This window comes from Oncorhynchus mykiss, chromosome 12 (genome assembly GCF_013265735.2).
Source record: "Oncorhynchus mykiss isolate Arlee chromosome 12, USDA_OmykA_1.1, whole genome shotgun sequence".
In the NCBI taxonomy this organism is placed as follows: Eukaryota; Metazoa; Chordata; class Actinopteri; order Salmoniformes; family Salmonidae; genus Oncorhynchus; species Oncorhynchus mykiss.
The window spans coordinates 13533550-13557480 of record NC_048576.1 but is presented as its reverse complement, the minus strand read 5'-3'; the positions used below and the strand labels follow the sequence as shown (position 1 = coordinate 13557480).

General features: G+C 41.9%; 2 protein-coding genes across 5 annotated transcripts in view; one reads left to right on the top strand and one right to left on the bottom strand.

Annotated features, from left to right (window-relative positions):
• Positions 1-2723: 2723 nt before the first annotated feature.
• LOC110536995 (progestin and adipoQ receptor family member 3) overlaps positions 2724-23931 on the top strand; it is a 33483-nt gene continuing 12275 nt past the window's right edge. The window contains exons 1-7 of one of the 3 annotated variants that reach the window (XM_021622685.2): positions 2724-2931; positions 7113-7338; positions 7555-7717; positions 7880-8035; positions 8202-8399; positions 8531-8621; positions 12888-12936. In XM_021622685.2, the coding sequence (XP_021478360.1) occupies positions 7154-7338; positions 7555-7717; positions 7880-8035; positions 8202-8399; positions 8531-8621; positions 12888-12936 (842 nt within the window). In that variant the 5' untranslated portion in view covers positions 2724-2931; positions 7113-7153. Of the gene's footprint in view, positions 2932-5708; positions 6337-7112; positions 7339-7554; positions 7718-7879; positions 8036-8201; positions 8400-8530; positions 8622-8751; positions 11586-12887; positions 12937-23931 lie in introns of those variants that run through there. The other 2 variants (XM_021622682.2, XM_021622683.2) reach the window with 2 other exon arrangements.
• On the bottom strand, positions 12353-20617 carry anxa3b (annexin A3b). Of its 2 annotated transcripts, none has more exons than XM_021622678.2 (14): positions 20498-20617; positions 19824-19860; positions 19163-19210; positions 18974-19061; positions 18545-18639; positions 18276-18389; positions 18072-18162; positions 17411-17490; positions 17204-17260; positions 16863-16956; positions 16674-16769; positions 16528-16586; positions 14912-15034; positions 12353-12785 (listed from the first exon to the last, which is right to left on the bottom strand). In XM_021622678.2, the coding sequence occupies exons 2-14, from the start codon at positions 19836-19838 to the stop codon at positions 12726-12728; spliced, it is 1020 nt and encodes a 339-aa protein (XP_021478353.1). In that variant the 5' UTR covers positions 19839-19860; positions 20498-20617; the 3' UTR covers positions 12353-12725. The 2 variants fall into 2 exon arrangements, with proteins under 2 accessions (XP_021478353.1, XP_021478354.1); XM_021622679.2 differs by having other exon boundaries at positions 19824-19876; positions 20498-20576.

Sequence of the window (23931 nt, the reverse complement as noted above, 5' to 3'; positions counted from 1 at the left end):
CCTGTCACACTGAATGAGCCAAGATGTAGTGGTGCTGAATCAGCAGACCTAGACCCTGTCACACTGAACGAGCCAAGATGTAGTGGTGCTGAATCAGCAGACCTAAACCCTGTCACACTGAACAAGCCAAGACGTAGTGGTACTGAATCAGCAGACCTAAACCCTGTCACACTGAACGAGCCAAGACGTAGTGGTACTGAATCAGCAGACCTAAACCCTGTCACACTGAACGAGCCAAGACGTAGTGGTACTGAATCAGCAGACCTAGACCCTGTCACACTGAACGAGCCAAGACGTAGTGGTACTGAATCAGCAGACCTAGACCCTGTCACACTGAACGAGCCAAGACGTAGTGGTACTGAATCAGCAGACCTAGACCCTGTCACACTGAACGAGCCAAGACGTAGTGGTACTGAATCAGCAGACCTAGACCCTGTCACACTGAATGAGCCAAGACGTAGTGGTACTGAATCAGCAGACCTAGACCGTCACACTGAACGAGCTAAGACGTCCGACAATCATTTACAACCTAAGAATTTGCCCACGACATGGACATTTTGTCTGGGATGTCAAAATCATGGCAAAAGACAGCTAACATCGTACAGTCTGCAAAGGCCTTAACAGAACCTGCCTCCCACCTGCTGTGTATTGGCGTCCTAGCTAGCTAGTAATGCCTGCCGAACACCTGCCCTCGCAGTTGTTAACAGAACTGTTGGAAAACAGTGCCCGACAGGCGGGGATGAAGTACACTATCGGTGTGCTCGCTAGCTAGATACCTATACCACCAGTGTCCTAGCTAGCAGTGTCCTTCGCTCCCGCCTGCCGAACACCTGCATTCGCCGTGGTTAACAGAACTACGGGAATGCATTGCCCAACAGGCGGGGTCGACAGTCTACGGTTGTCGTAGATATCGCTCCCGCCTCTTCTTATTCCATGGAGTTTAATTGGCGGTTGGCATCCAAGGTTATGATGCATTACCACCTACTGTACTGGAGCGCCCCCAACTCCCGCCTGTGTACCGGAGTCCTAGCTAAAAAAAGGTACCAAGGGAAGTAGAAAGAGGGGTTCCTGCATACGATGCGGTCTGATTGAGACATGAAAAAAGGAAGGATAGCAGCACACTCTAGGAGCTCAGATGCAATTACTTAATAACCTAATAACCAACGTTTCGACAGACGTTGGTTATTATTGCATGTTGTCAGCAGCTTAGGTTATTATTAGGTTATTAACTGATTGCATCTGAGCTCCTAGAGTGTGCGGCTCTCTTTTCTGTTTTTGTGTGTTCTATTCTGCTAGCCAGAACCTTGCCTAAACTGGTGTGCGTTTCTTTCGCCTCCAGTCTCATGGAGACATAACATGCGCAGTTTGATCTACTCTAGAGATATAAAAAAGGAGGAAATAGGAATCCCATTGGGCAATGAATGGAGGTAGTATAACGCCCCACCCAGCAGACTGTCGACCAATCGCTTTCACTTTCCCGCGTCATGCTACGTCATGTGGTTGCTAAGCTAACGTACCTATTTTCCTCGAAAGTACGTAATGTCACGATTTCAAAACCATACAATATTGTTTTTAAGCTAGCGCTCAATTGACTCCCATTCACTCCATGAAGGAGAGCTCTCCCTGTCCCAGAATCGTCCAGACTGCACCGTATGGCCCACTGACGTACAATGGGCAACGTACACAATAGGCGGTAATACGATGCAATGGAGATTCCGATCTCCTCAAAAGGACTGTACTTCTGGCTACTCCAGAAAGTGATGTTGCACGCAACCTCAGTAACTCAAGCACTAGGCCAACCTGGGTAGTCTACTGCTGGCTGCTATTAGCAAATACATTATCCTTATAACTTCTTCTGTGAGCGATTTAAATAAATTGTTAAAAGGACATAGATCTGGTGTATTACAATAAATTATTGGTACCATAATTGTCTTCGATTTTTTTTTTTTTTTACACAAAGATATACATTTTTCCATTCACTATAATGGGGCCTAGTTCTGCTAACAAATGCCTGCAGTACAGCGGTCGGACTTGAACTTCCTTGACTTCAAGAGGGAGCAAGCGGTCTCCTCCATAGAGAATGATAGATGCCTCTAGTGGCCAAAATGCTATTTTAGCGTGGGCAGCGCTATTGCGGCAGCCACTATGCTTCCACCATTTTAAAGTAGTCAAAATAGTCATCTGGGTGGGGTTTCCTATGGGTTGTAGCCATAATGGCGCTGTGGCTGTCCATTCTGTCACAGATGAGTCCTCTATCTATCTCTATGTTCTCCCCTAGTCTGCTGCATACTTTTTTAGGGGGACAGCTGGGATACCTTTCTCGGCAATCAAAGCCAATCGAGGAACACGGCCAAACTGATCTCAGTACTTGAGTACTAGGCTATTGGAAATCAAAATAATTCATTTAGATTATGGATAAATACCACATCATTTTTTACAAATAATATTCTATATTCTTCAATAAATTGACTTGTTCATATCTTTCTATCTCTCCAGTATAGCTATTCATTGTAGTAAAATGAAATCATTGCTTTAGCTGTATCAAAAATCATATACATTTGGCCATTTGGGTCATTTCCATAATATCCAGATGGGCCATAAAAAAGCTTTTATTTATGATCAGATATTTGGAGCCACCCAGACTTAAACTGGTGTTCATGAAATCGTACCACAGAGTTACTGTCTTTGATCGTATTGTATTCAGGCAGTTTATAAAGTCCAGAGAGGGGGTCCTCGGGCACGACTTGCGCAGCCATGTCCATTGTGTAATTTTAGAACTCTGTTTTTTGTTTTGTGCTTATGTATTTTCTAGCATGAGCTGCTGGGCTAGCCAGCTGCTTAAAATATTGTATTAATTGCTTGCTAAATCACAGAGTAAGGTGTATTGTAGCTAGATGACACTACGTAGCCATCGATAGCATGCAACAAAAGGTAATTTTCTCTCTGCGAGATCAATTCCGCATGCTAGCATGTCCGGCTAAATTTCAAGTTGGAATGCATATATTTTGATCAATCGCCTAGCTCTGATTTATTCCAATAAATAATCTATTACCAAAAGCATGTTGACTTGCCAATTTTATTAGTCATAGGTTCAGATCCTCTATTAGTCTTTCCTAAAAAAGCGATCTAACGTTATGCTTGCCAGAATATACTGACCCCTACCATTATGCTTGTTTACATAGAGCTGCACTGGGGTCGGAACGCAATCATGGTTACATTAAAATACAATGTATTCTTGATCTGTCAATGCCACCAGGAGGCTCCATGTGGAGGTTATGATGCAAAATTGCAGAGCCTCTGGGGGCTTGAAAATGCCAAATCTAGCTCCATATGGCTCAACAGCTACACATATTTCCATGTAGCCAGTGCTTAATATTGTCAGGAGCTGAGTAGGGAAAGGGGGGATACCTAGTCAGTTGTCCAACTGAACGTATCTTCCACATTTAACCCAGAGAGCTGCAGGGGGGGCTCCCTTAATCAATGTCTTCAGCACCTGGGGAACATTGGTTTAACTGCTTTGTTCAGAATGACAGATTTTTACCTTGTCAGCTCAAGGATTCAATCCAACAACCTTCCAGTTCCTGGCCCAACACTCTAACCACTAGGCTACCCACTAGTACCAGCAACTCACATTTTCTACTGCTTGAGCTCCTGTTCCTCTTACAGAATATTAGCTCAAAAGTATTGTAGAGCTGCTTCACATAAATATAAACCGTACCGGCACCTATTTCAGTCCAAGTCAAGCACTGCATATAGCTCCACAATGACATGATTGGTTGATGGTAGGAGGGGGTGCAGTTCATCCTGTATAAACACAAACTTGCTTACTTCACAAAAAAACATGGAGAACTTTGACGAAAGGCTATCAGAACAAATTCACCAATATAATACATCTTTATGTAGGGATTTCAAAGACACAAAAATAAATTTGAACTCCTGGAAAGACATTGTGGAGGAAGCTCCTGAGTGGCGCAGCGGTCTAAGGCACTGCATCTCAGTGCAAGAGGCATCGCTACAGTCCCTGGTTTGAATCCAGGCTGTATCACATCTGGTCATGATTGGGAGTCCCATAGGGCGGCGCACAATTTGCCCAGCGTTGCCGGGGTAGGCCGTCATTGTAAATGAACATTTGTTCTTGACTGACTTGCCTAGTTAAATAAAGGTTCAAAATAAATAATAATAGGTATACAGTTGAAGTTGGGAGTTTACGTACACTGAGGTTGGAGTCATTAAAACTATTTTTTCAACCACTCCACAAATGTCTTGTTAACAAACTATAATTTTGGCAAGTCGGTTAGGACATCTACTTTGTGCATGACACAAGTCATTTTTCCAACAATTGTTTACAGACAGATTATTTCACTTATAATTCACTGTATCGCAATTCCAGTGGGTCAGAAGTTTACATACACTAAGTTGACTGTGCCTTTTAACAGCTTGGAAAATTCCAGAAAATGATGTCATGGCTTTAGAAGCTTCGGATAGGCTAATTGACATCATTTGAGTCAATTGGAGGTGTACCTGTGGATGTATTTCAAGGCCTACCTTCAAACTCAGTGCCTCTTTGCGTGACATCATGATAAAATCTAAGGAAATCAGCCAAGACCTCAGAAAAACAATTGTAGACCTCCACAAGTCTGGTTAATCCTTGGGAGCAATTCCCAAATGCTTGAAAGTACCATGTTCATCTGTGCAAACAATCGTACGCAAGTATAAACACCATGGGACCACCAGCCATCAAACCGCTCAGGAAGGAGATGCGTTCTGTCTGTTAGAGGTGAACGTACTTTGGTGCGAAAAGTGCAAATCAATCCCAGAACAACAGCAAAGGACCTTGTGAAGATGCTGGAGGAAACAGGTACAACAGTATCTGTATCCACAGTAAAACGAGTCCTATATCGACATAATTTGAAAGAACGTTCAGCAAGGAAGAAGCCAATGCTCCAAAATCGCCATAAATAAGCCAGACTACGGTTTGCAACTGCACATGGAGAAATGTCCTCTGCTCTGATGAAACAAAAATATAACTCTTTGGCCATAATGACCATCATTATGTTTGGAGGAAAAAGTGGGAGGCTTGCAAGCTGAAGAACACCATCCCAACCGTGAAGCACGGGGGTGGCAGCATGATGTTGTGATGGTGCTTTGCTGCAGGAGGGACTGGTGCACTTCACATAATATATGGCATCATGAGGAAGGAGAATTATGTGTATATATTGAAGCAACATCTCAAGATATCAGTCAGGAAGTTAAAGCTTGGTCGCAAATGGGTCTTCCAAATGGACAATGACCCCAAGCACACTTCCAAAGTTGTGACAAAATGGCTAAAGGACAACAAAGTCAAGGTATTGGAGTGGCCATCACAGAGCCCTGACCTCAATCCTATAGCAAATTTGTGGGCAGAACTGAAAAAGCGTATGCGAGCAAGTAGCCCTACTAACCTGACTCAGTTCCACCAGCTGCCAAGAGGAATGGGCCAAAATTCACCCAACACATTGTGGGAAGCTTTTGGAAGGCTACCCAAAATGTTTGACCCAAGTTAAACAATTTAAAGGGAATCCTACCAAATACTAATTGATTGTATGTAAACTTCTGACCCACTGTGAATGTGATGAAAGAAATCAAATCTGAAAGAAATCATTCTCTCTACTATTATTCTGACATATCACATTCTTAAAATAAAGTGGTGATCCTAACTGACCCAAGACAGGGCATTTTTACAAGGATTAAATGTCAGGAATTGTGAAACACTTAGTTTAAATGTATTTGGCTAAGGTGTATGTAAACTTCCGACTTCAACTGTAGATGCAGTAAAGAGGTCAATGGAATGCAGACCGTGTGGGATAGAAGGGCAATGGATTGGCGCACATTCAACAAATCTGATCTAAGTGAATATTTGTCAAATCCGCCATGATTGATGTATTGTAACAGGCCCACAATGTGGGTACTAAATTCTGATTTGGATATATTTAGCTGTTTTCGCTGCATAACATTTAGAAGTTTCCCCTTTTCAGGTTTAGAAGAATGCTAACTCCCGTTTGTATAAGCAGGTTAGCGTAGCTAGCACACAGAAATTGGTGGTGTAGTCAAAGTCGTTTTAAACTGTAATGCAGTTGATTGATGACATGAACATGTATTGGGGTTGACCTCCATACAAACATATAGTGTGAAATACACATAAACAACAGCCTAAATGTAGGCTGATTTTGCTGGGGGGCAGTGAGGAGATTCGGGATAGAGATGCAGGTGGGAAAACAGTGCATCCTTTTTTACTTCATGCTATTTTGGCTGAGCTATGTCAAGCAGCGGGAAACGGACTCCAACAACTCAGAAGAGGTAAGGTCTTTTCTTTTTGTTTAGCCAGTTGCTCGTAATTAGCTGGATGGCTATAGAGATGAATCCTGAGTCACTACGAGACCATGCGTATGACAGCTGCCCGAAGCTCAAGATGTATGAATGCTCTGACTTCTGCGGCGGCCGCATCGCTGTAAACGCTGTACAGCCACTGCAGACTCGGATTGACCATAAAATCAGCTTTTAAGACACTGTAGCTGGCACGAGATATGGATCGGAAAACATACCTCAATGCAGGATTGGATATGCCACTAAATTTGACCTTTATCCACACTGATACATCGAGAAGATTGAAATACTGCTAATTTTCCCAGAAAACTGCCCTTTTTGTTCTCATGCTAGCTAGTAGTAGCCACCGCAGTCATTTTGGAATGTAGGGTCAGCCAATCAGCTCCTTTGTTGTTCAACGCCACGTGCCATTCCATAATGGCTGCTTTGGCTGATGTTAGCTAGCCTGATAACACAAAGGACTGTTTTCCAGTTTTTCAGTGTGGATGTGTGTACAGTGTAGATGAAGTGTGGATAAGGTACTACTTGCAGTACAGTACCCATCCCTTAATTGAGGTGTGTTTTCCGACCCTTATCTCCTGTCGGCTCCACAGTGTCTTAATGTAACCATGATTGCGTTTAGACCCCAGTGCAGCTCAGTGTAAACAAGCATAATGATAGGGTCGGTATCTTCGGCCAACCTTAGATTGCAGTGACCCCTTAGTTCCATGCCATAACTTTACCCTGTTGTGCCCTTTTCATCTTTTCAGCCTTAAACCTGTGCCAGAACCGTGAAATCTGATGATCCAAAATGCCTCATAAACTCCTCAAGTTACTCCTGGGAAGTTACCAGTGGCTGGCCAGTTACTGGCCCGTCCTTATGCCGAGGGGAATCCGCCTGTACACATTTGAACAGATCCCGTTATTCATGAAAGAAAACCCATACATTACAGATGGATACAGAGCCCGTTTACAATCCAAACTTTGTTTAAAAAGGTATGTCAAGAGAATAATATAGCTAAGCTCAATGTAAATTAGATGTTGTTGTACAGTGTTGTTGCTAGTTGTTGTATAGCCTGGGAAGGTCTATACTGTCTTGCCAACTCATATGGTTATTGTCATGTCAAACAAATTTACCATAGCAGTTGGCAAGACAGCACAAACAGATCTGGAACCAGGCTAGTTGTTGTGTATTGTTTTCCACCCCTCTAGCATCTTTGTGCTGTCCAATGAAACAGTCAACATATGGACTCATCTGTTGGGCTTCCTCCTGTTCTTCCTACTGGGGGTGAATGACATGTCTACAGTCCTGCCGGCTTCAGGTGCCAACAGAGAAGACTATGTCATCTACTGCATAGCACTCTTCTGCTTTCAGGTGTGTGTTTGGGTGGGTGAGTGAGAGTGAGAGTGAGAGAGATGGACAGAAAGAAAGAGAGTGAGAGGTCACAGCTATCTGTCAGTCTTATTTTGTTGTGGTTTACAGGTCTTACCTGTGTTCAGGAGAAGTAATGCTGGTGTATTTGACCTGTTTTTCTAGGTGTGTATGCTGTGTTCTGCAGGGTATCACATGTTCTCCTGCCACCTCTCAGAGAAGACATGTCACCGCTGGTTGGCGCTGGACTTCGTTGGAATCTCTGTGGGAATCCTGGGCTGTTACATTCCAGGGGTCTTCTATGCCTTCTACTGCATCACTGTATGTTCAACAATACATTCCATTATTTGTTTTCTTTTTCCACTTATACTGTTTGTTTTTGTAAATGTATACTTGTGCAAACTGTCTCTGAAATCCCATCTCTTCTCCCCACATATCTTTCCCCGTTTCCTGTCTTCTACCCCCTCCCTCTTTCTCTCATCAATAGTTCTGGAGACAGGTGTACCTGGTGACTGCTCTAGCGTTGATATTGGCCGTGTTCTTAGCTCAGATCCACCCTCACTACCACTCTAAGGAGTGGCGACACCAGCGTACTGCCATCTTCTGCTCCGTGGCTGGCTACGGGATCATCCCCGCCGGCCACTGGGTCTGGCTCAATGAAGGCCTCGGCTCAGCTGTCGTCCAGGTGAGGCAACAGGTTCCTGAATCAACACTTTATTTGAAAGTGTGTTGACTTCATAACACATTCATAAACAGTACAATTATGCATCAGAGTCAAGTATGGTTACCCTTACCATCTGTTCTCTCTGTCTGCAGTTGTTCCTCCCTCGTGTGATTGTGATGTATTTGATAGCTGGAGCTGCGTTCCTCTTTTACATCTCTAAAATCCCAGAACGCTGCTTCCCAGGTGAGCCTTCATGCTTGACACATCTATTCCACAATAGTACAAATTACCTTGTATAGCAAATAACCACTCATGTGATTAAGTGCACCTTGTCTTGCTCAAGTGACCTTGTGATGCACTTTGACCTCCACAGGTCAACTGAACTATCTGGGTGCCAGCCACCAGGTGTGGCATGTCCTTGTGGTGTTTTTGCTCTACTGGTGGCACCAGACTGCAGTATATATAATGAAATTCAGGCACAGCCAGCCATGCCCTCCTTTCTACACCCAGCCTGGTCTCATAGACTAGATGTAACATAGTAAAAGTACATCCGGGACACTCAAATTAGTATGATATGTTACGTTTGGTATGGGTGGTTGGTCGAGGTGGATGGGTGGGTGAATGCCTAGCTATCCAAAAAGTTGTGTGTTCAAATCTCGTCACGGACAACTTTAGAAAATTTTCAACTACTTGAACTTTTTAGCTACTTTGAAACTACTTAGCATGTTAGCTAACCCTTCCCCTAACTCTTTTAACCAGCCCTTCCCCTAACTTTAACCCTTTAACCTAACTCCGAACCTTAACCCATAACCCTAAACTAGCTAACATTAGCCAGCTAGCTAACGTTGGGTACAACTAATTGGTATTCGTACCATATCATACGTATTGCAAATTTGTAACATATTGTACATTTACAGATTCATAACAAATTGTACATTTAGCAAATTCTTAACATATCATCCAAATTGTAATTCATAACTTATCATATGAAATGGATGATGACATCCACAAATTAATACATACAATACGAAACATAACATATCATACTAAATGAAGTGTCTCAGAATTACATACAGAATAATACAAAATGCTGAGAGACCAGATTGCTACACAAACAGTGACTATAGCCTCAAGCTGGCTCAGCCACCGACAGAGCAACAACCTGTACTGCAGCCACTCGATGCAATTAAACCAGACTACAGACCTCTAGAATTCTATCATACAGATGCCCAGTCAAGCAGACAAGAGAGTAGCCTCCCTACCAGAACAACTATAACCATACCGTTAGACCTTGCAGATGTCTGTAGAAAGAGCGAACAAGTAAAAGAGTGGAACCATCTCTCTGGTTTTAAGGATTGCGATTAGTGGTATGCAATCGTATCTGCTTTCTGCTGAGACTTCTGTAAGGCCAGGTTATAAGAAGGAAAGACATGTCAGTCATAGCCTGGTCGCAGGTCTGGGAAGCAAGATGGCACAAACAGACCTGGGACTAGTCTTGGTGAAGTCACTAGGACACACAGTACAGCTTCAACTGAACATTTTCTGTTATTCTCCGATTATCTTTTCGTATTCAATATAGTTTTTTTAACCTGATTTGTATCTATTAATTTGCATGTAAGCTACTGTTTGAATGTTACATGCTGTGAAATGGTACTTCTTGAAATGCTTTCTTGAGCACATGGGACTTTACAAGGGTTATGTGCAATCTAGAATATATATCCTTTGGAAACCGAACATAGAGCCTATGTTCAGTTGTTTTTGCCTGCATAGTTATCTTACTGTATTTCATTAATGGTGGGGCTGAGTAGTTATCTTACTGTATTTCATTAATGGTGGGGTTGAGTAGTTATCTTACTGTATTTCATTAATGGTGGGGCTGAGTAGTTATCTTACTGTATTTCATTAATGGTGGGGTTGAGTAGTTATCTTACTGTATTTCATTAATGGTGGGGCTGAGCAGTTATCTTACTGTATTTCATTAATGGTGGGGTTGAGTAGTTATCTTACTGTATTTCATTAATGGTGGGGCTGAGCAGTTATCTTACTGTATTTCATTAATGGTGGGATTGAGTAGTTATCTTACTGTATTTCATTAATGGTGGGTTACTTTTAGTATCAGTGGTCAACTGAACCCCTTCCTCTCACAATCCACTTGAATCTAAGGGCTGATTCAGGAATTGTTTAGAGAGTTGGTTACATTTAAACATAAACCCAATTAAATAGATTGGGAGTAAATGACCCTTGCTTTAATTAGTTTGTTAATAGACTATTTATGAATCCGTCCCTCTATTCACTTACTATATAACCTAACGTATCGACGTAAAAGAAACACCTGAGTAGAATACCCCACATTCTGGTCCTGATGATATTTATTTTTTTTAATAACTTGTGGGAGGTTCTCTTCTGCACTATTCAACCAATCCAGTAAATGTGAAGGAGGAGTTAAGATGGAGCGTCTTCTTTTTAAGCGTCCAAAAGCTGAAGTCGCGTCACAAGCTCTTCCATTTCCACTGAAAACAGGTTGCACCCAGTGTTTGCAACCCCGCTGATGATGCTTACTATATAGTACATGGGTGTGTGAACAACTGCATAAGAACAAATACTTTAGAGGCCAGTATTATCTATTGTATGACTAATACTGTACGGTTTTACAATCACATTACTGACAGGTCTATCTATGCACAATATGGTGTCCTGTAGATCACAGGTGGCTGGTGGCACCTTAATTGGGGGGGGGACGACAAGTTTATAGTAATTGGCTGGAATTGATTTGATGGAATGACATAGAAGTGTTTTAATACCATTGTTATGAGCCGTCCTCCCCTCACCAGCCTCCTGTATTGTAGATCTCCTACTGTGTAGCTAATACCCATAGAGGTCATTCGACCGTGTCAGATAATGATGCTCAGAACATATCACAGCCGTTAAAGGCCCACTGTGACATTCACAGCCTATATTGACTGTTCGTTAGCCTTGTTTGTAAATGAGCTTTTGTTTCAAGTATGCCTTTAATTATTTCACTGTATTTTACCTGGTTGCTATAATGTCGGTCTTTGGTTGTCCAACATTTGTTTTTCCATTCATTTAGGCATTATTGTTGGACTTACTTTTGAATGCTGGAATGCACTGACTAAAGGGACACATTATTTTAATCTGTAATATGACATGTCTCGAGTATTATAAATTAATAAAGAATGCCTAAAATGATTGTCATTGTTGAATTCAAATGTCAGAAAAAAGAAGCCATTACTCATTATTTACTTTCACTTGTGGCTATATACGGTTATTAGAAAATGGCATCCTCCTCAAAGTTAACGAGAGCATAGTCTCCTTGCCATCACATCTTATACAAAGGCAGTTGTCAAAACAATATTTTCAATTAATCCCATTCTACAATCTGTTGTAATCTCTGACCTCCCAGTGCAAATTGGGGGATTAGACAGCCATTGTTCTTTTCTTACAGCAACTAATTGGAATTGTGTAAGAAAGGGTTAGAGTTAGATACTCCCAACAGACAAATCTCCAGATTAGACAGTCTTGCCTGAGATAACGACTAAGCATATCTTTCTTTATGACAATGTTGGCAAAACATTGCAGAGCAGGAGGATTTATCACACTTTGTCTCGCTTGACAAATTGCCTTTATTCTCAGGTGCAGACAGAGATTAAATATTCATGCCATGTAAAATACTAATCATAAATGATCAGAATTAGGCTAAACAGCTTTACCTGCTTAATCACCGCATTTCATGTCAACATTGAGGATTACAGGATGAGATCTGGGCTTTGTATTAAAAGAAAAGCTCCATTTCACATCTGATTCAGAAGCATTGTCAGTTATTGTTAGCCAATTTAAGTCTTTGTAAAACAAGAAAACTGAATTGAACATTTCTAAACTGAATCACTGATCGACATGGTATTCTGCAGATATGCTTTCTCACCACCCACTGGACAAAGGACCACATGACAAGCAACTGTTAGTAAACATTTTTAATAGCACTTCTCATACAAGAACAGAGAATACCTTCCTGATATCTATAATAATTTGGATAATACCAATAAAGGTTTGCCTTAATGAGATGCATTCAGGAATGTAAATGTTGGAAACACAAAACAGAAATAGGTGACTGGCTAAGGAATCCTGGAGTGTGTCTGGGCTGGCTGATCACATGTTCCAGGTTACACATCCCCAATGTCAAACTTTGTGAACATTGAAACAAACATATCCATGTTTCTCAGGGTAACAGTGAGTGTGTCTATAATAAATTGAACCTGTGCAGTGCACTGCAGCCTTCACATTGTTATGATCCTTCGGTGGGAGGCTCCTCAATGCCAAGTAGACAGAACCTTAGTCGTCTTCCCCACACAGCTTCAGCAGAGCTTGTCCATAACTTCCAGCAGTTTCAGACTACAATTGGAACACAGGGATGGAGAGGATTTTTACATGGCTATGACACAGAGTATGATCAATTTCACAGATCCTACTAGTTAATCGTCATTTCCTCCACAGAGAATCTTCAGAGCGTTGCCATAGTAACTGGACACTTACGACTGACCAGGTAAGAAAGAAAACCACCCCCCCCAAAAAATCCCCAAATCACAATAAAAATGTCTGATTTGCAATCGCATGCAGGTCAGATTGGCTGACCAAATAATAAAAGCACAAGATGTATTTATTTTCAAACCTACATTCCAATCATGTTTATTTCAACAGCCATTAAATGAAAATCAGCAGATACATTGCATTCAGAAAGTATTTAGACCCCTTGCCTTTTTCCACATTGTTACGTTACAGCCTTATAAAATATCCCCCTCTAAATATACACACACACTTCCCCATAATGACAAAGCGAAGACAGAAATACATGTAAATAATTATTCAGACCCTTTGCTATGAGACTCGAAATTAAGCTTAGGTGCATCCTGTTTCCATTGATCATCCTTGAGATGTTTCTACAACTTGATTGGAGCACCTGTGGTAAACTCAATTGATTGGACCTGATTTGGAAAGGCACACACACGTCTATAGAAGGTCCCACAGTTGACAGTCCATGTCTGAGCAAAAACCAATACAGGATTCTGTTGAGGCAAATATCTTGGAAAGAGTATCAAAATAAATTCTGCAGCATTGAAGGTCCAAGGTCACAGTGGCCTCCATCATTCTTAAATGGAACCAAGACTCTTCCTAGATCTGACTGCCTGGCCAAACTGAGCAATCGGGGGAGAAGGACCTTGCTCAGGGAGGTGACCAATAACCCAAATGGGCACTCTGACAGAGCTACAGAGTTCCTCTGTGGAGATGGGGAAAAACCTTCCAGAAGGACAACCATCTCTGCAGCACAGCACCAATCAGGCCTTTATGGTAGAGTGACCAGACGGATGGCACTCCTCAGTAAAAGGCACATGACAGCCAGCTTGGAGTTTACCAAAAGGCACCTAAAGACTCTCTGACCCTGAGAAACAAGAGTCTCTGGTCTGATGAAACCAGGACTGAACTCTTTGGCCTGAATGTCAAGCGGTACGTCTGGAGGAAGCCTGGCACCATCTCTATGGTGAAGCATGGTGGTGACAGCATTTTTTATTTCACCTTAATTTAACCAGGTCGACCAGTTGAGAACAAGTTCTCATTTACAACTGCAACCTGGCCAAATTAAAGCAAAGCGACATAAACAGAGTTACACATGGGATAAACAAACGTACAGTCAATAACACAATAGAAAACTATATACACAGTGTGTGCAAATGAGGTAAGATTAGGTAGGTAAGGCAATAAATAGGCAGTAGTGGCAAAGTAATTACAATTTAGCAATTAAACACTGGAGTGATAGATGTACATCATGCTGTGGGGATGTTTTTTAGTGGCAGGGACTGGGAGACTAGTCAGGATCAAGGGAAAGCTGAACGGAGAAAAGTATAGAGAGATCCTTGATGAAAATCTGCTCCAGAGCACTCAGGACCTCAGACTGGGGAGAAGGTTCACCTTCCAACAGGACAACGATCCTAAGCACACAGCCAAGACAATGCAGGAGTGGCTTCACGACAAGACTGAATGTCCTTCAGTGGCCCAGCCAGAGCCCGGACTTACACCCGATCGAACATCGCTGGAGAGACCTTCAGTGCAGTGACACTCCCCATCCAACCTGACAGAGCGCGAGAAGATCTGCAGAGAAGAACTCTCCAAATACAGGTGTGCCAAGCTTGTAGAGTCATACCCAAGAAGACTTGAGGCTGTAATCACTACCAAACATGCTTCAACAAAGGACTAAGTAAAGGGTCTGAATACTTATGTAACCTGTTTTTTTCCTTTGTCATTATGGGAACGTGTGTAGATTGATGAGGGGGAAATCAATTTATTCCATTTCAAAATGAGGCTGTAACATAAAATGTGGAAAAAGTCAAGGGGGTCTGAATACTTTGAATGCACTGTAACTAATTGGTCAAAACAAATCGAGCTGTAAAAGATAGAAGATTTACCCCATGAAATGTAGCTATGGGACAAGTATGTTACCAGTCAGCAAGATTATCAGCAAATACCTTGATGGTGGAGTAGAGAGAACAGCCAAACAGCTTTTTAAACTCTGCCCTGATGTCCAGCATGTCCATCTCAGAGCGGCCAACCATGATCCTGGTCAGAATGGACTCGGTGGTCCCCACGCCCTGAACACACAACCACTGGATTAATCCCAAAACCCCACAGATGAACGTTCTACACCACCGGAGCCCACTGGATTAGAAGAAATGAAACAAAAATAAAACATGTCAGTCCCAGATCTGTTTGTGCAGTTTGGCACGACAATAGGAGTTGTCAAGACAGCACAAACAGATCTGACATCAGGCTAGGCACCGTGCACTAGAGGTCGACCGATTATGATTTTTCAACGCCGATACCGATTAAAATCGGCCGATTTATTTGTAATAATGACAATTACAACTATACTGAATGAACACTTATTTTAACTTAATATAATACATCAATAAAATCAATTTAGCCTCAAGTAAATAATGAAACATGCTCAATTTGGTTTAAATAATGCAAAAACAAGTGTTGGAGAAGAAAGTAAAAGTGCAATATGTTCCATGTAAAATGTGCCATATAAGAAAGCTAATGTTTAAGTTCCTTGCTCAGAACATGAGAACATATGAAAGCTGGTGGTCCCTTTTAATATGAGTCTTCAATATTCCCAGGTAAGAAGTTTTAGGTTGTAGTTATTATAGGAATTATAGGACTATTTCCCTCTATACCATTTGTATTTCATTAACCTTTGACTATTGGATGTTCTTACAGGCACTTTAGTATTGCCAGTGTAACAGTATAGCTTCTGTCTCTCTCCTCGCTCCTCCCTGGGCTCGAACCAGCAACAAAACGACAATTAGTGCGCGCTAACTAGCTAGCCATTTGAATTTGGTTACACGAGCCTCATCTCGGGAGTTGATAGGCTTGAAGTCATAAACAGCGCAATGCTCGACGCACAACGAAGAGCTGCTGGCAAAACGCACGGAAGTGCTGTTTGAATGAATGTTTCGCGCCTGCTTCTGCCTACTACCGCTCAGTCAGATACTTGTATGCTCAGTCAGATTATATGCAACACAGGACACGCTAGATAATATCTAGTAATATCATCAACCATGTGTAGTTAACTAGTGATTATGAGTGATTGTTTTTTATAAGATACATTTAATGCTAGCTAGCAACTTACCTTGGCTTACTGCATTCGCGTAACAGTCTCCTTGTGGAGTGCAACGAGAGGGATGCAGGTCGTTATTGCGTTGTACTAGTTAACTGTAAGGTTGCAAGATTGGATCCCACCGAGCTGACAAGGTGAAAATCTGTCGTTCTGCCCCTGAACAAGGCAGTTAACCCACGGTTCCTAGGCCGTCATTGACAATAAGAATGTGTTCTTAACTGACTTGCCTAGTTAAATAAAGATGTAAAAAAAAATATATATATATATATAATTCGGCAAATCGGCGCCCCAAAATACCGATTTCCGATTGTTACGAAAACTAGAAATCGGTCGACCTCTACCGTGCACTATGACCTTGTATCCCGTTGGGCTCTGCGGGTGGAGAATAGTGCAAGAGGCTTAAAAAAAGAAAATGTATACCGTAAGCAATTTGTAAAATGCATAAACAAGAAGACTTCTGCTCACCTTTGTGCTTTTGAACAGTCTCTCAGCCAGGTAGGCAGGAACACTCTTCACACATTTCACTGGAAAGTCAAAGGGTTTGTTAGCGATAACAGTGTACACATCTTTGAGCGTGATAGGCAACAAGACCTGTGAATAGTCCTTCGTACCAATAGCCACCAGTAGATCCTCTAGATTCCCTGACATCTCCCTCTCAATGCTCTCCTGTAGAGTTTTGTTGCTCAGGGCCTTATACTCCACTAGGGCTGTAAGGGGAGGGAGAGGATCACACATCATCATCATCATAGAAGACTACAGTATTGAGTCCGTCAGTGCTTTGCTAGACCAAGGTTACTAACTCTGTCTCAGCTGAGGAACACTCCGGTGACACAGGATGTCAATGAACTTGCTTTCATCAGTCCCCCACTTCTTCTCTCCTGCCTCGTACAGGGCCTAGAGAGGGGGAGGGACACCGAGAGAGATACAGAGGTAGTACAGTACATGTTAGACACTATCGTGCACTGGCTTGAGTGAGCGAACATGGAAGAGGAACAAAACAATATATTTAATTACATTATGGTACACACTTCACGATAACAAGTCTTTGGCAGGACGTCTGAGTGAGTCACTCCCAAAAGCTTAAAACCAAGACCAGTGAAATACTGAGCATGGTTGCAAAATTCATCATATCTTAATGTACCTTAGCGTCCGCTTTAGCTTTAGCCGGGTCCACATTCGTACTCTCATCTCGCTTTCCCTTAAATGACAGACACCGAACCAAAAGATTGAAAAAGTAATCTAAGATTTACAGGTCACAAGCAGCTAAAAAAAAACTATGTAACAGAAATACCACTGTTACTTTTAAGTCCAAGTCAAATTCCCCCTGGGGACAAAGTTCTCATTTTACCTCAGCCAAGATGAGAAGTGTTGTAGCATAGTCCCCAGATACCTCAGACTTGAGGTCGTGAGTCATCGATCGCCCAGTTTCTGTGGTCAAATACAATATCTTATTAGTATCCAACTAACAGATGACTGACAATCAATTAATATGTAACTTTTCAGGCGACCGACCAAATTCACAAAAATGTGGGTTATAGATCTATCATTCTAAGAAGAGTAAATCTGTTTTACGTGCGCCATTTCTATGCTTCCCATTCTTAAATGTAGTTTTTGCATCTTTTACTTTCGGTGTAACTTCAAACAGCTAATACAACAATATTTTTCGTTATGGAAAATATCATTTCACAGTGGTTTAGATGGTACAATGATTCTCTACACTATACTTGCTTATTTTATCACATAAACTGAAATTATGCGAACTATTAGAGTTTTAGTTTTAGAACAAATTCTAATTTACAATTACGGCCTACCCCGGCCAAACCCTAACCACGCTAGGCCGAATGTTGCTGCGCCCTGTAGGACTCCCAATCACGGCCAGTTGTGATACAGCCTGGAATCGAACCAGGGTCTGTAGTAATGCCTCTAGCACTGAGATGTGGTGCAGCAGTCTAAGGCACCACTCGGGAGCCCTTAGTAGTACATACTAAGATAGTTTAGAGAGTACTAACCTGCTAAGTAAGCATCAGATAGAGCCTTGATTTGCTTGTTGGATCTTGAGGCAAATATCTCTGTTAAAGTCGCCTCAGTTGTCCCAGGACCCTGTGTGTGTGTGTGTGTGTAACAGGCAGGTATGCACAAAGTACATGATAAATGGTCATTTACAGTAATGTTTGGTACCAGATAGGTACCTAATACAGATAAATGTCCCTTACCTTGATGGCTCTGATGACCTCATGACAGTCGAAAAGAGCAGGAGGGGTGACAAGAGCAACCAACAAGTCCTCAAAGTCCCCATGGGTGTCCCCCTTCAGGTCATCCACTAATGTCTGGGGGGGTCAAACAAAGGCCATGGGTTATCAACAGGGATGGATATTGACTCATGCAATATTCAGGGATATCTGGACGAGATGTTTTATATAAATTCTAATTTTAAAAAACTATCATGCTGCTAATATTTAGAGTAGTAGAGGGATAGTTGTACCCTGTTGGCAGCTTCCTGGTACGCTTTACAGATGAGCTGACGCTGGGCATTGCTCCTCCCGGTTAGAACTTCAACTAGAGTCTTCTCAGTGGTACCTGAGAACATCAACACACAATGTTTATAGAAACTGAAATGTTACATTTGAGTTATTTAGCAGACGCTCTCATCCAGTGACTTACAGTAGTGTGGGCATACATTTTCATACTTCAAAAAAATACTGGTCCCCTGTGGGAATTGAACCCACATCCCTGGTGTTGCAGGTGCCATGCTGTACCAACTGAGCTACACAGGATCACATGGAGAGAAAATTCCCATCAAAGTAAAAATTCCTATCATGAGGCATCAAATAAGTTATTTCTTGGTTGGTATGTGGTAGAGTACAGTGAAGAGCTTAGAGAATATGGTGGGTGGGTTGATTGACATTCCTACCTATTCCCTCTATGGCCTTCCGTAGAGCAACTACATCTTCTGCTGCTTTGAATCCCGCTTTCTCTTTAATGGTTCCTCGGGCGGGAGACTGAGAAACAGAAACACATATCAAGAAACAGCAAAAACGAGTTAATTACATTAAGGTACATAGCCCATAGTTGAAATACAAGTGTAACTTCGTAGGCTTACCGTTACTGTCAAAGAGGAAGGTGAATCCAAAAGGAGATCCAAGTCACCCTGAAAAGGAAATGTACAGATTACCAGCAGATCATTATTGACAAAGACCAGCAGTCATCCTCCACTGAGTTCTTTCCCCCCAATGAACCTCCGACTCGCTGTGTGTTGACACTTCAAAAATGTACATTCTTAAACTCTTGCCATGTCCGTATGATTTAACCTCTTGCCTGCCTTTGTTTGCTGAAAAAGCATACTTTAATAATCAAATACAACCAACCACTATTTCCTTGTTAAGATTAAATTGGCACAATTTGTGTGGTTGTGGTATATTTGATTAACGTTTTATTAAAACGTATGAATTTCAGCAAACTAAGAATGGCACGCAACAGAGGACAAACATAGGTACATGGTAAGGGTTGAAGAATTTACATTTTGGAAGTATCAACGCATAGCTACTCGAAAGGGTCTTGAGGTTCATTGTTTTTTTTAAAGATGTGAGTCTGCTCTCAAGACTGTGGAGGAGTGAAGTTACTTGGAAACAAGTCAACAAACACAGGCCATGGACAGAAGTGGCTTAGAGATGTGTAAACAGAACCAGCAATCATCTGAAACAATTAGTAGGAAAAAGTATTTCCTTTACAGAAATTAGAGAGTGACATATCCGGTAACTTACCCAAACATTGGCCATTGCAGCAGTGGATATTTTACACCTGAGGGGGGAAGGAGCTGGGTAGCAATTCATAGATTCATATTTATTTGATTATGCTCTGCATAGGCCTAATTTGTACAGCAATTCCAAATCCATCTTCATTGACAGTGCAAAGTTGCACATTCCACCGTACTGGTAGGTTAGCCCATTCATAGACACTAACGTATAATGTAAGTATACATTTTTATTTGAAATATTACTTCTTGCTGATATCAAAAAGGGGCATATGTTTTTCGAAAACAGTTTCGCAAGCGATGATTGACATTTCTAAATATTTAAACAGCTTCGGAATTATAGTTCACATGGAGCCAGCCGTGGGCGAAGTTATTAACCAGTGAGAACCCTAAGGAGAGAAGGGGTTTTCGAGAACTATGGTAGGTGTGTTACTTTAGGCATTTAATCAGAATAATCTAAATCAATTGCGTACGTTAACGATTTTAAATACAACAAATATTTTTCGGAGATTATGACAAACTGTATCACATCGGGTGAAAATAATTATTGTCGAGAAAAAGAACCACAGTATACTACTTGACGCACTTCACTAAACTTGAACAATAGCGTGGTATACCTTCGATAGTCCTACATTTTTCCGTGTTATAATTTGTTAAATATCAGAAAAAGTTGTTTCGCCTTACCTGAGCTATAGTTGTCAACTGGCCACACCTTTTTACTAGAGTGTAGAAGCCAACGCCCATAGGCACAACGGGAAATGAAGTCACTACCGGTAATATTCCCAAATCCCTCCTCGCTTTTAAACGGATAGAACAGTCAAATACATCTGTGGTACAGCCATACTAATAGGATCAATTATGGTGGTCCTGGTGCATTGTTATTATCTGTCATGATGGTACTGGAGTTGCAAATACATCTGTGGTACAGTCATACTAATAGGATCAATTATGGTGGTCCTGGTGCATTTTTATTATCTGTCATGATGGTACTGGAGTTGCAAATACATTGTTGGACAACATTATTACATTGTGGCACTGCATAACCATCACTCAGCGATACATTGAATCAGCTGATCACAACCTGACGATGACGAGTCACTATTACGTTTCTCTTTGACAACATATTTAACAGTGTCCTGGTGAAAATCTCACAGTCATGTAGCCACTGTCTATCCAATATAATGACTGCATTTGAATGGACATGATTAGACAAACATAAGCATGCAGTATTGTAGAGATACTCCATAGAGACTCCCTTTTAAGGAATCTAACATAATACACATGTAGCAATAATGAGTCCAAAGTTCTATTTGCATTGTGAGGGAACAGTCGCAGATGTGTCTGTCCAAGTACTGAGTTACTAATTAATCAGTGAAATAAAAATAAATGCCTGCAAAAACAATGGTCAATGTGAAACCTTTTAGATACCAAAACAAGGTGTGGGAAATAGATGTATTTTTTTATATACATGTCTTACTGCTATGTTTATCATGACTGAGAAACTATTTCAAATTGTTTACATAGATAGCCGCACCCAACGTTTAAAGTCCACTTACAATTTGTAATTTGCAACTTCAGGCCAACACCCCTAAACCTTATTTCTGTATTTGCAGATAAATAAAAGCCGTGAGGATGACACCACACACAGTAATTACACATAACAGTCCCTTGATTACAATTGTGAGTTGAGCCATGATACAATTGTGTATGGTATGAGGACAGGGGGAGCTATATCGATCTCATAGCACCCAGTGGCCCTACTCCAATACCCTGCACATTTCAGACTCTATTACAAACATTCAGGATGTATCTAGGCAATACCTAGTGTTCACTTGAGGCATGTTATCATACTATGAAAGGAAGGAGGTGAGGGGGCAACCCAGATGACCAAGATGTGATATCCTCACACGTCTTTGCTTACAATCACATCATAAGTAACCTGCTTAATTACTCACAAGCCTCAACTTGTGACAATCAAACCTTGAACTGACTGAACATACATCTGTACTCAAAGTAGCAAATGACTCACTGTTCTCATTGTTCAATTGAAAGTTGTATCAGTTGGTTTTAATATATAATGTATAATTAAGCAATAAGGCCCGAGGGGCTGTGGTATATGGCCAATATACCACGGCTAAGGGCTGTTCTTAAGCACGACGCAACACGGAGTGCCTGGATACAGCCCTTAGTCGTGGTATATTGGCCATATATCACAAACCCGCGAGCTGCCTTGTTGCTTTTATAAACTGGTTACCAACATAATTAGTGTAGTAAAATAAATGTTTTGTCATACCCATGGTGTACGGTCTGGTATACCACGACTTTCAGCCAATCAGCATTCAGGGCTCGAACCACCCAGTTTATAATTCAGAATGACTAGTCTTAGGCCATTTGGCTTCTAGGCCATTTGGCTTCTAAGCCATTATGTCTTTGTAACCATTTGCTGTTGGACACTAGGGCTGTTATCCCATCCATGTTAGCCTCTGGTGCTGTTAGCCTCTGGTGCTGTTAGCCTCTGGTGCTGTTAGCCTCTGGTGCTGTTAGCCTCTGGTGCTGTTAGCCTCTGGTGCTGTTATCCCATCCATGTTAGCCTCTGGTGCTGTTAGCCTTTGCATTTTTACATGACTACTTGTATCCCGAAAAGCTTTGTATTAAAATGTTTACTTCAACCGGATCCTGGAACTCAAGTCTCATCTTCTACCTTGCCAAAGTCAACATTGCACAATTCAATCTACAGAGGGTATGTAAAATCAAATCAAAGTTTATTTGTCGCTTACACAGATTAGCAGATGTTTAAGCAGGTGCAGTGAAATACTTGTGTTTCTAGCTCCAGCAGTAAATGCATTTACAGCAGTGCAGTAAATGCTTGTGTTTCTAGCTCCAGCAGTGAATGTCTAACAGTACAATACTAATACACAAATAATCCCAAGAAGAAACAAGAAATTAAGAAATATCAGAATGTGCAAAGTCAGAAATACATATAAATGTGTGGTGTGTATAGATAATGTATCCTAAGTAGGAAATAGGTATGTACAGCAGTAGATATATAGGATGAGCTTTGTCGAGAATACAGTATGAGTGAGTAATCAATTAGCTTCATTTCGCAGAGATCAAATTACATTTCAACAGAATATTGTTGCAGGAATGCTAATGGTATCTCTATCTAACTACAGAAACGATTTCAGAACAATAAACATGATGTACACATTATTTGTTACGGTGCGTGAATGAGGACCCAAAAGCGAATCAACTTAAACAGAGCTTCTTTAATTACCAAACATAGGTAGGCTCAGATGGACCGGCAGATTCCGACAGGACAGGACAAGGTTACAGCAAACATGACGACAGTCTGGTTCAGGCATGAATGACACAAACAAACAAACAAGAATCCGACAAGGACAGGAGCAGAAACAGAGAGAGATATTGGGACCTAATCAGAGGGAAAAAAGGGAACAGGTGGGGAACGGGGTGAATGGGTAGTTAGAGGAGACAAGGGACAGCTGGGGGAAAGCGGGGGAGAAAAGGTAACCTAACACGACCAGCAGAGGGAGACAGGGTGAAGGGAAAGGACAGAGACAAGACAACATGACAGTACATGACAGTACCCCCCCACTCACCGAGCGCCTCCTGGCGCACTCGAGGAGGAAACCTGGCGGCAACGGAGGAAATCATCAATCAGCGCACGGTCCAGCACGTCCCGAGAGGGAACCCAACTCCTCTCCTCAGGACCGTACCCCTCCCAGTCAACTAGGTACTGATGACCACGGCCCCGAGGACGCATGTCCAAGATTTTACGGACCCTGTAGATAGGTGCGCCCTCGACAAGGATGGGGGGGGGGGGGGGGGAAGACGAGCGGGGGCGCGAAGAACGGGCTTAACACAGGAGACATGGAAGACCGGGTGGACGCGACGAAGATATCGCGGAAGAAGAAGTCGCACTGCGACAGGATTAATGACCTGAGAGATACGGAATGGACCAATGAACCGCGGGGTCAACTTGCGAGAAGCCGTCTTAAGGGGAAGGTTCTGAGTGGAGAGCCAAACTCTCTGACCGCGACAATATCTAGGGCTCTTAGTTCTACGCTTATTAGCAGCTCTCACAGTCTGCGCCCTATAAC

Coding starts and splice junctions, on each gene's coding strand:
- anxa3b (XM_021622678.2), bottom strand. Junction 19,062..19,162: donor CTTCCTCTTTGACAGTAACG/GTAAGCCTACGA, acceptor TCTGTTTCTCAG/TCTCCCGCCCGAGGAACCAT. Junction 15,035..16,527: donor GACTGTTCAAAAGCACAAAG/GTGAGCAGAAGT, acceptor TTGTGTGTTCAG/GGCGTGGGGACCACCGAGTC.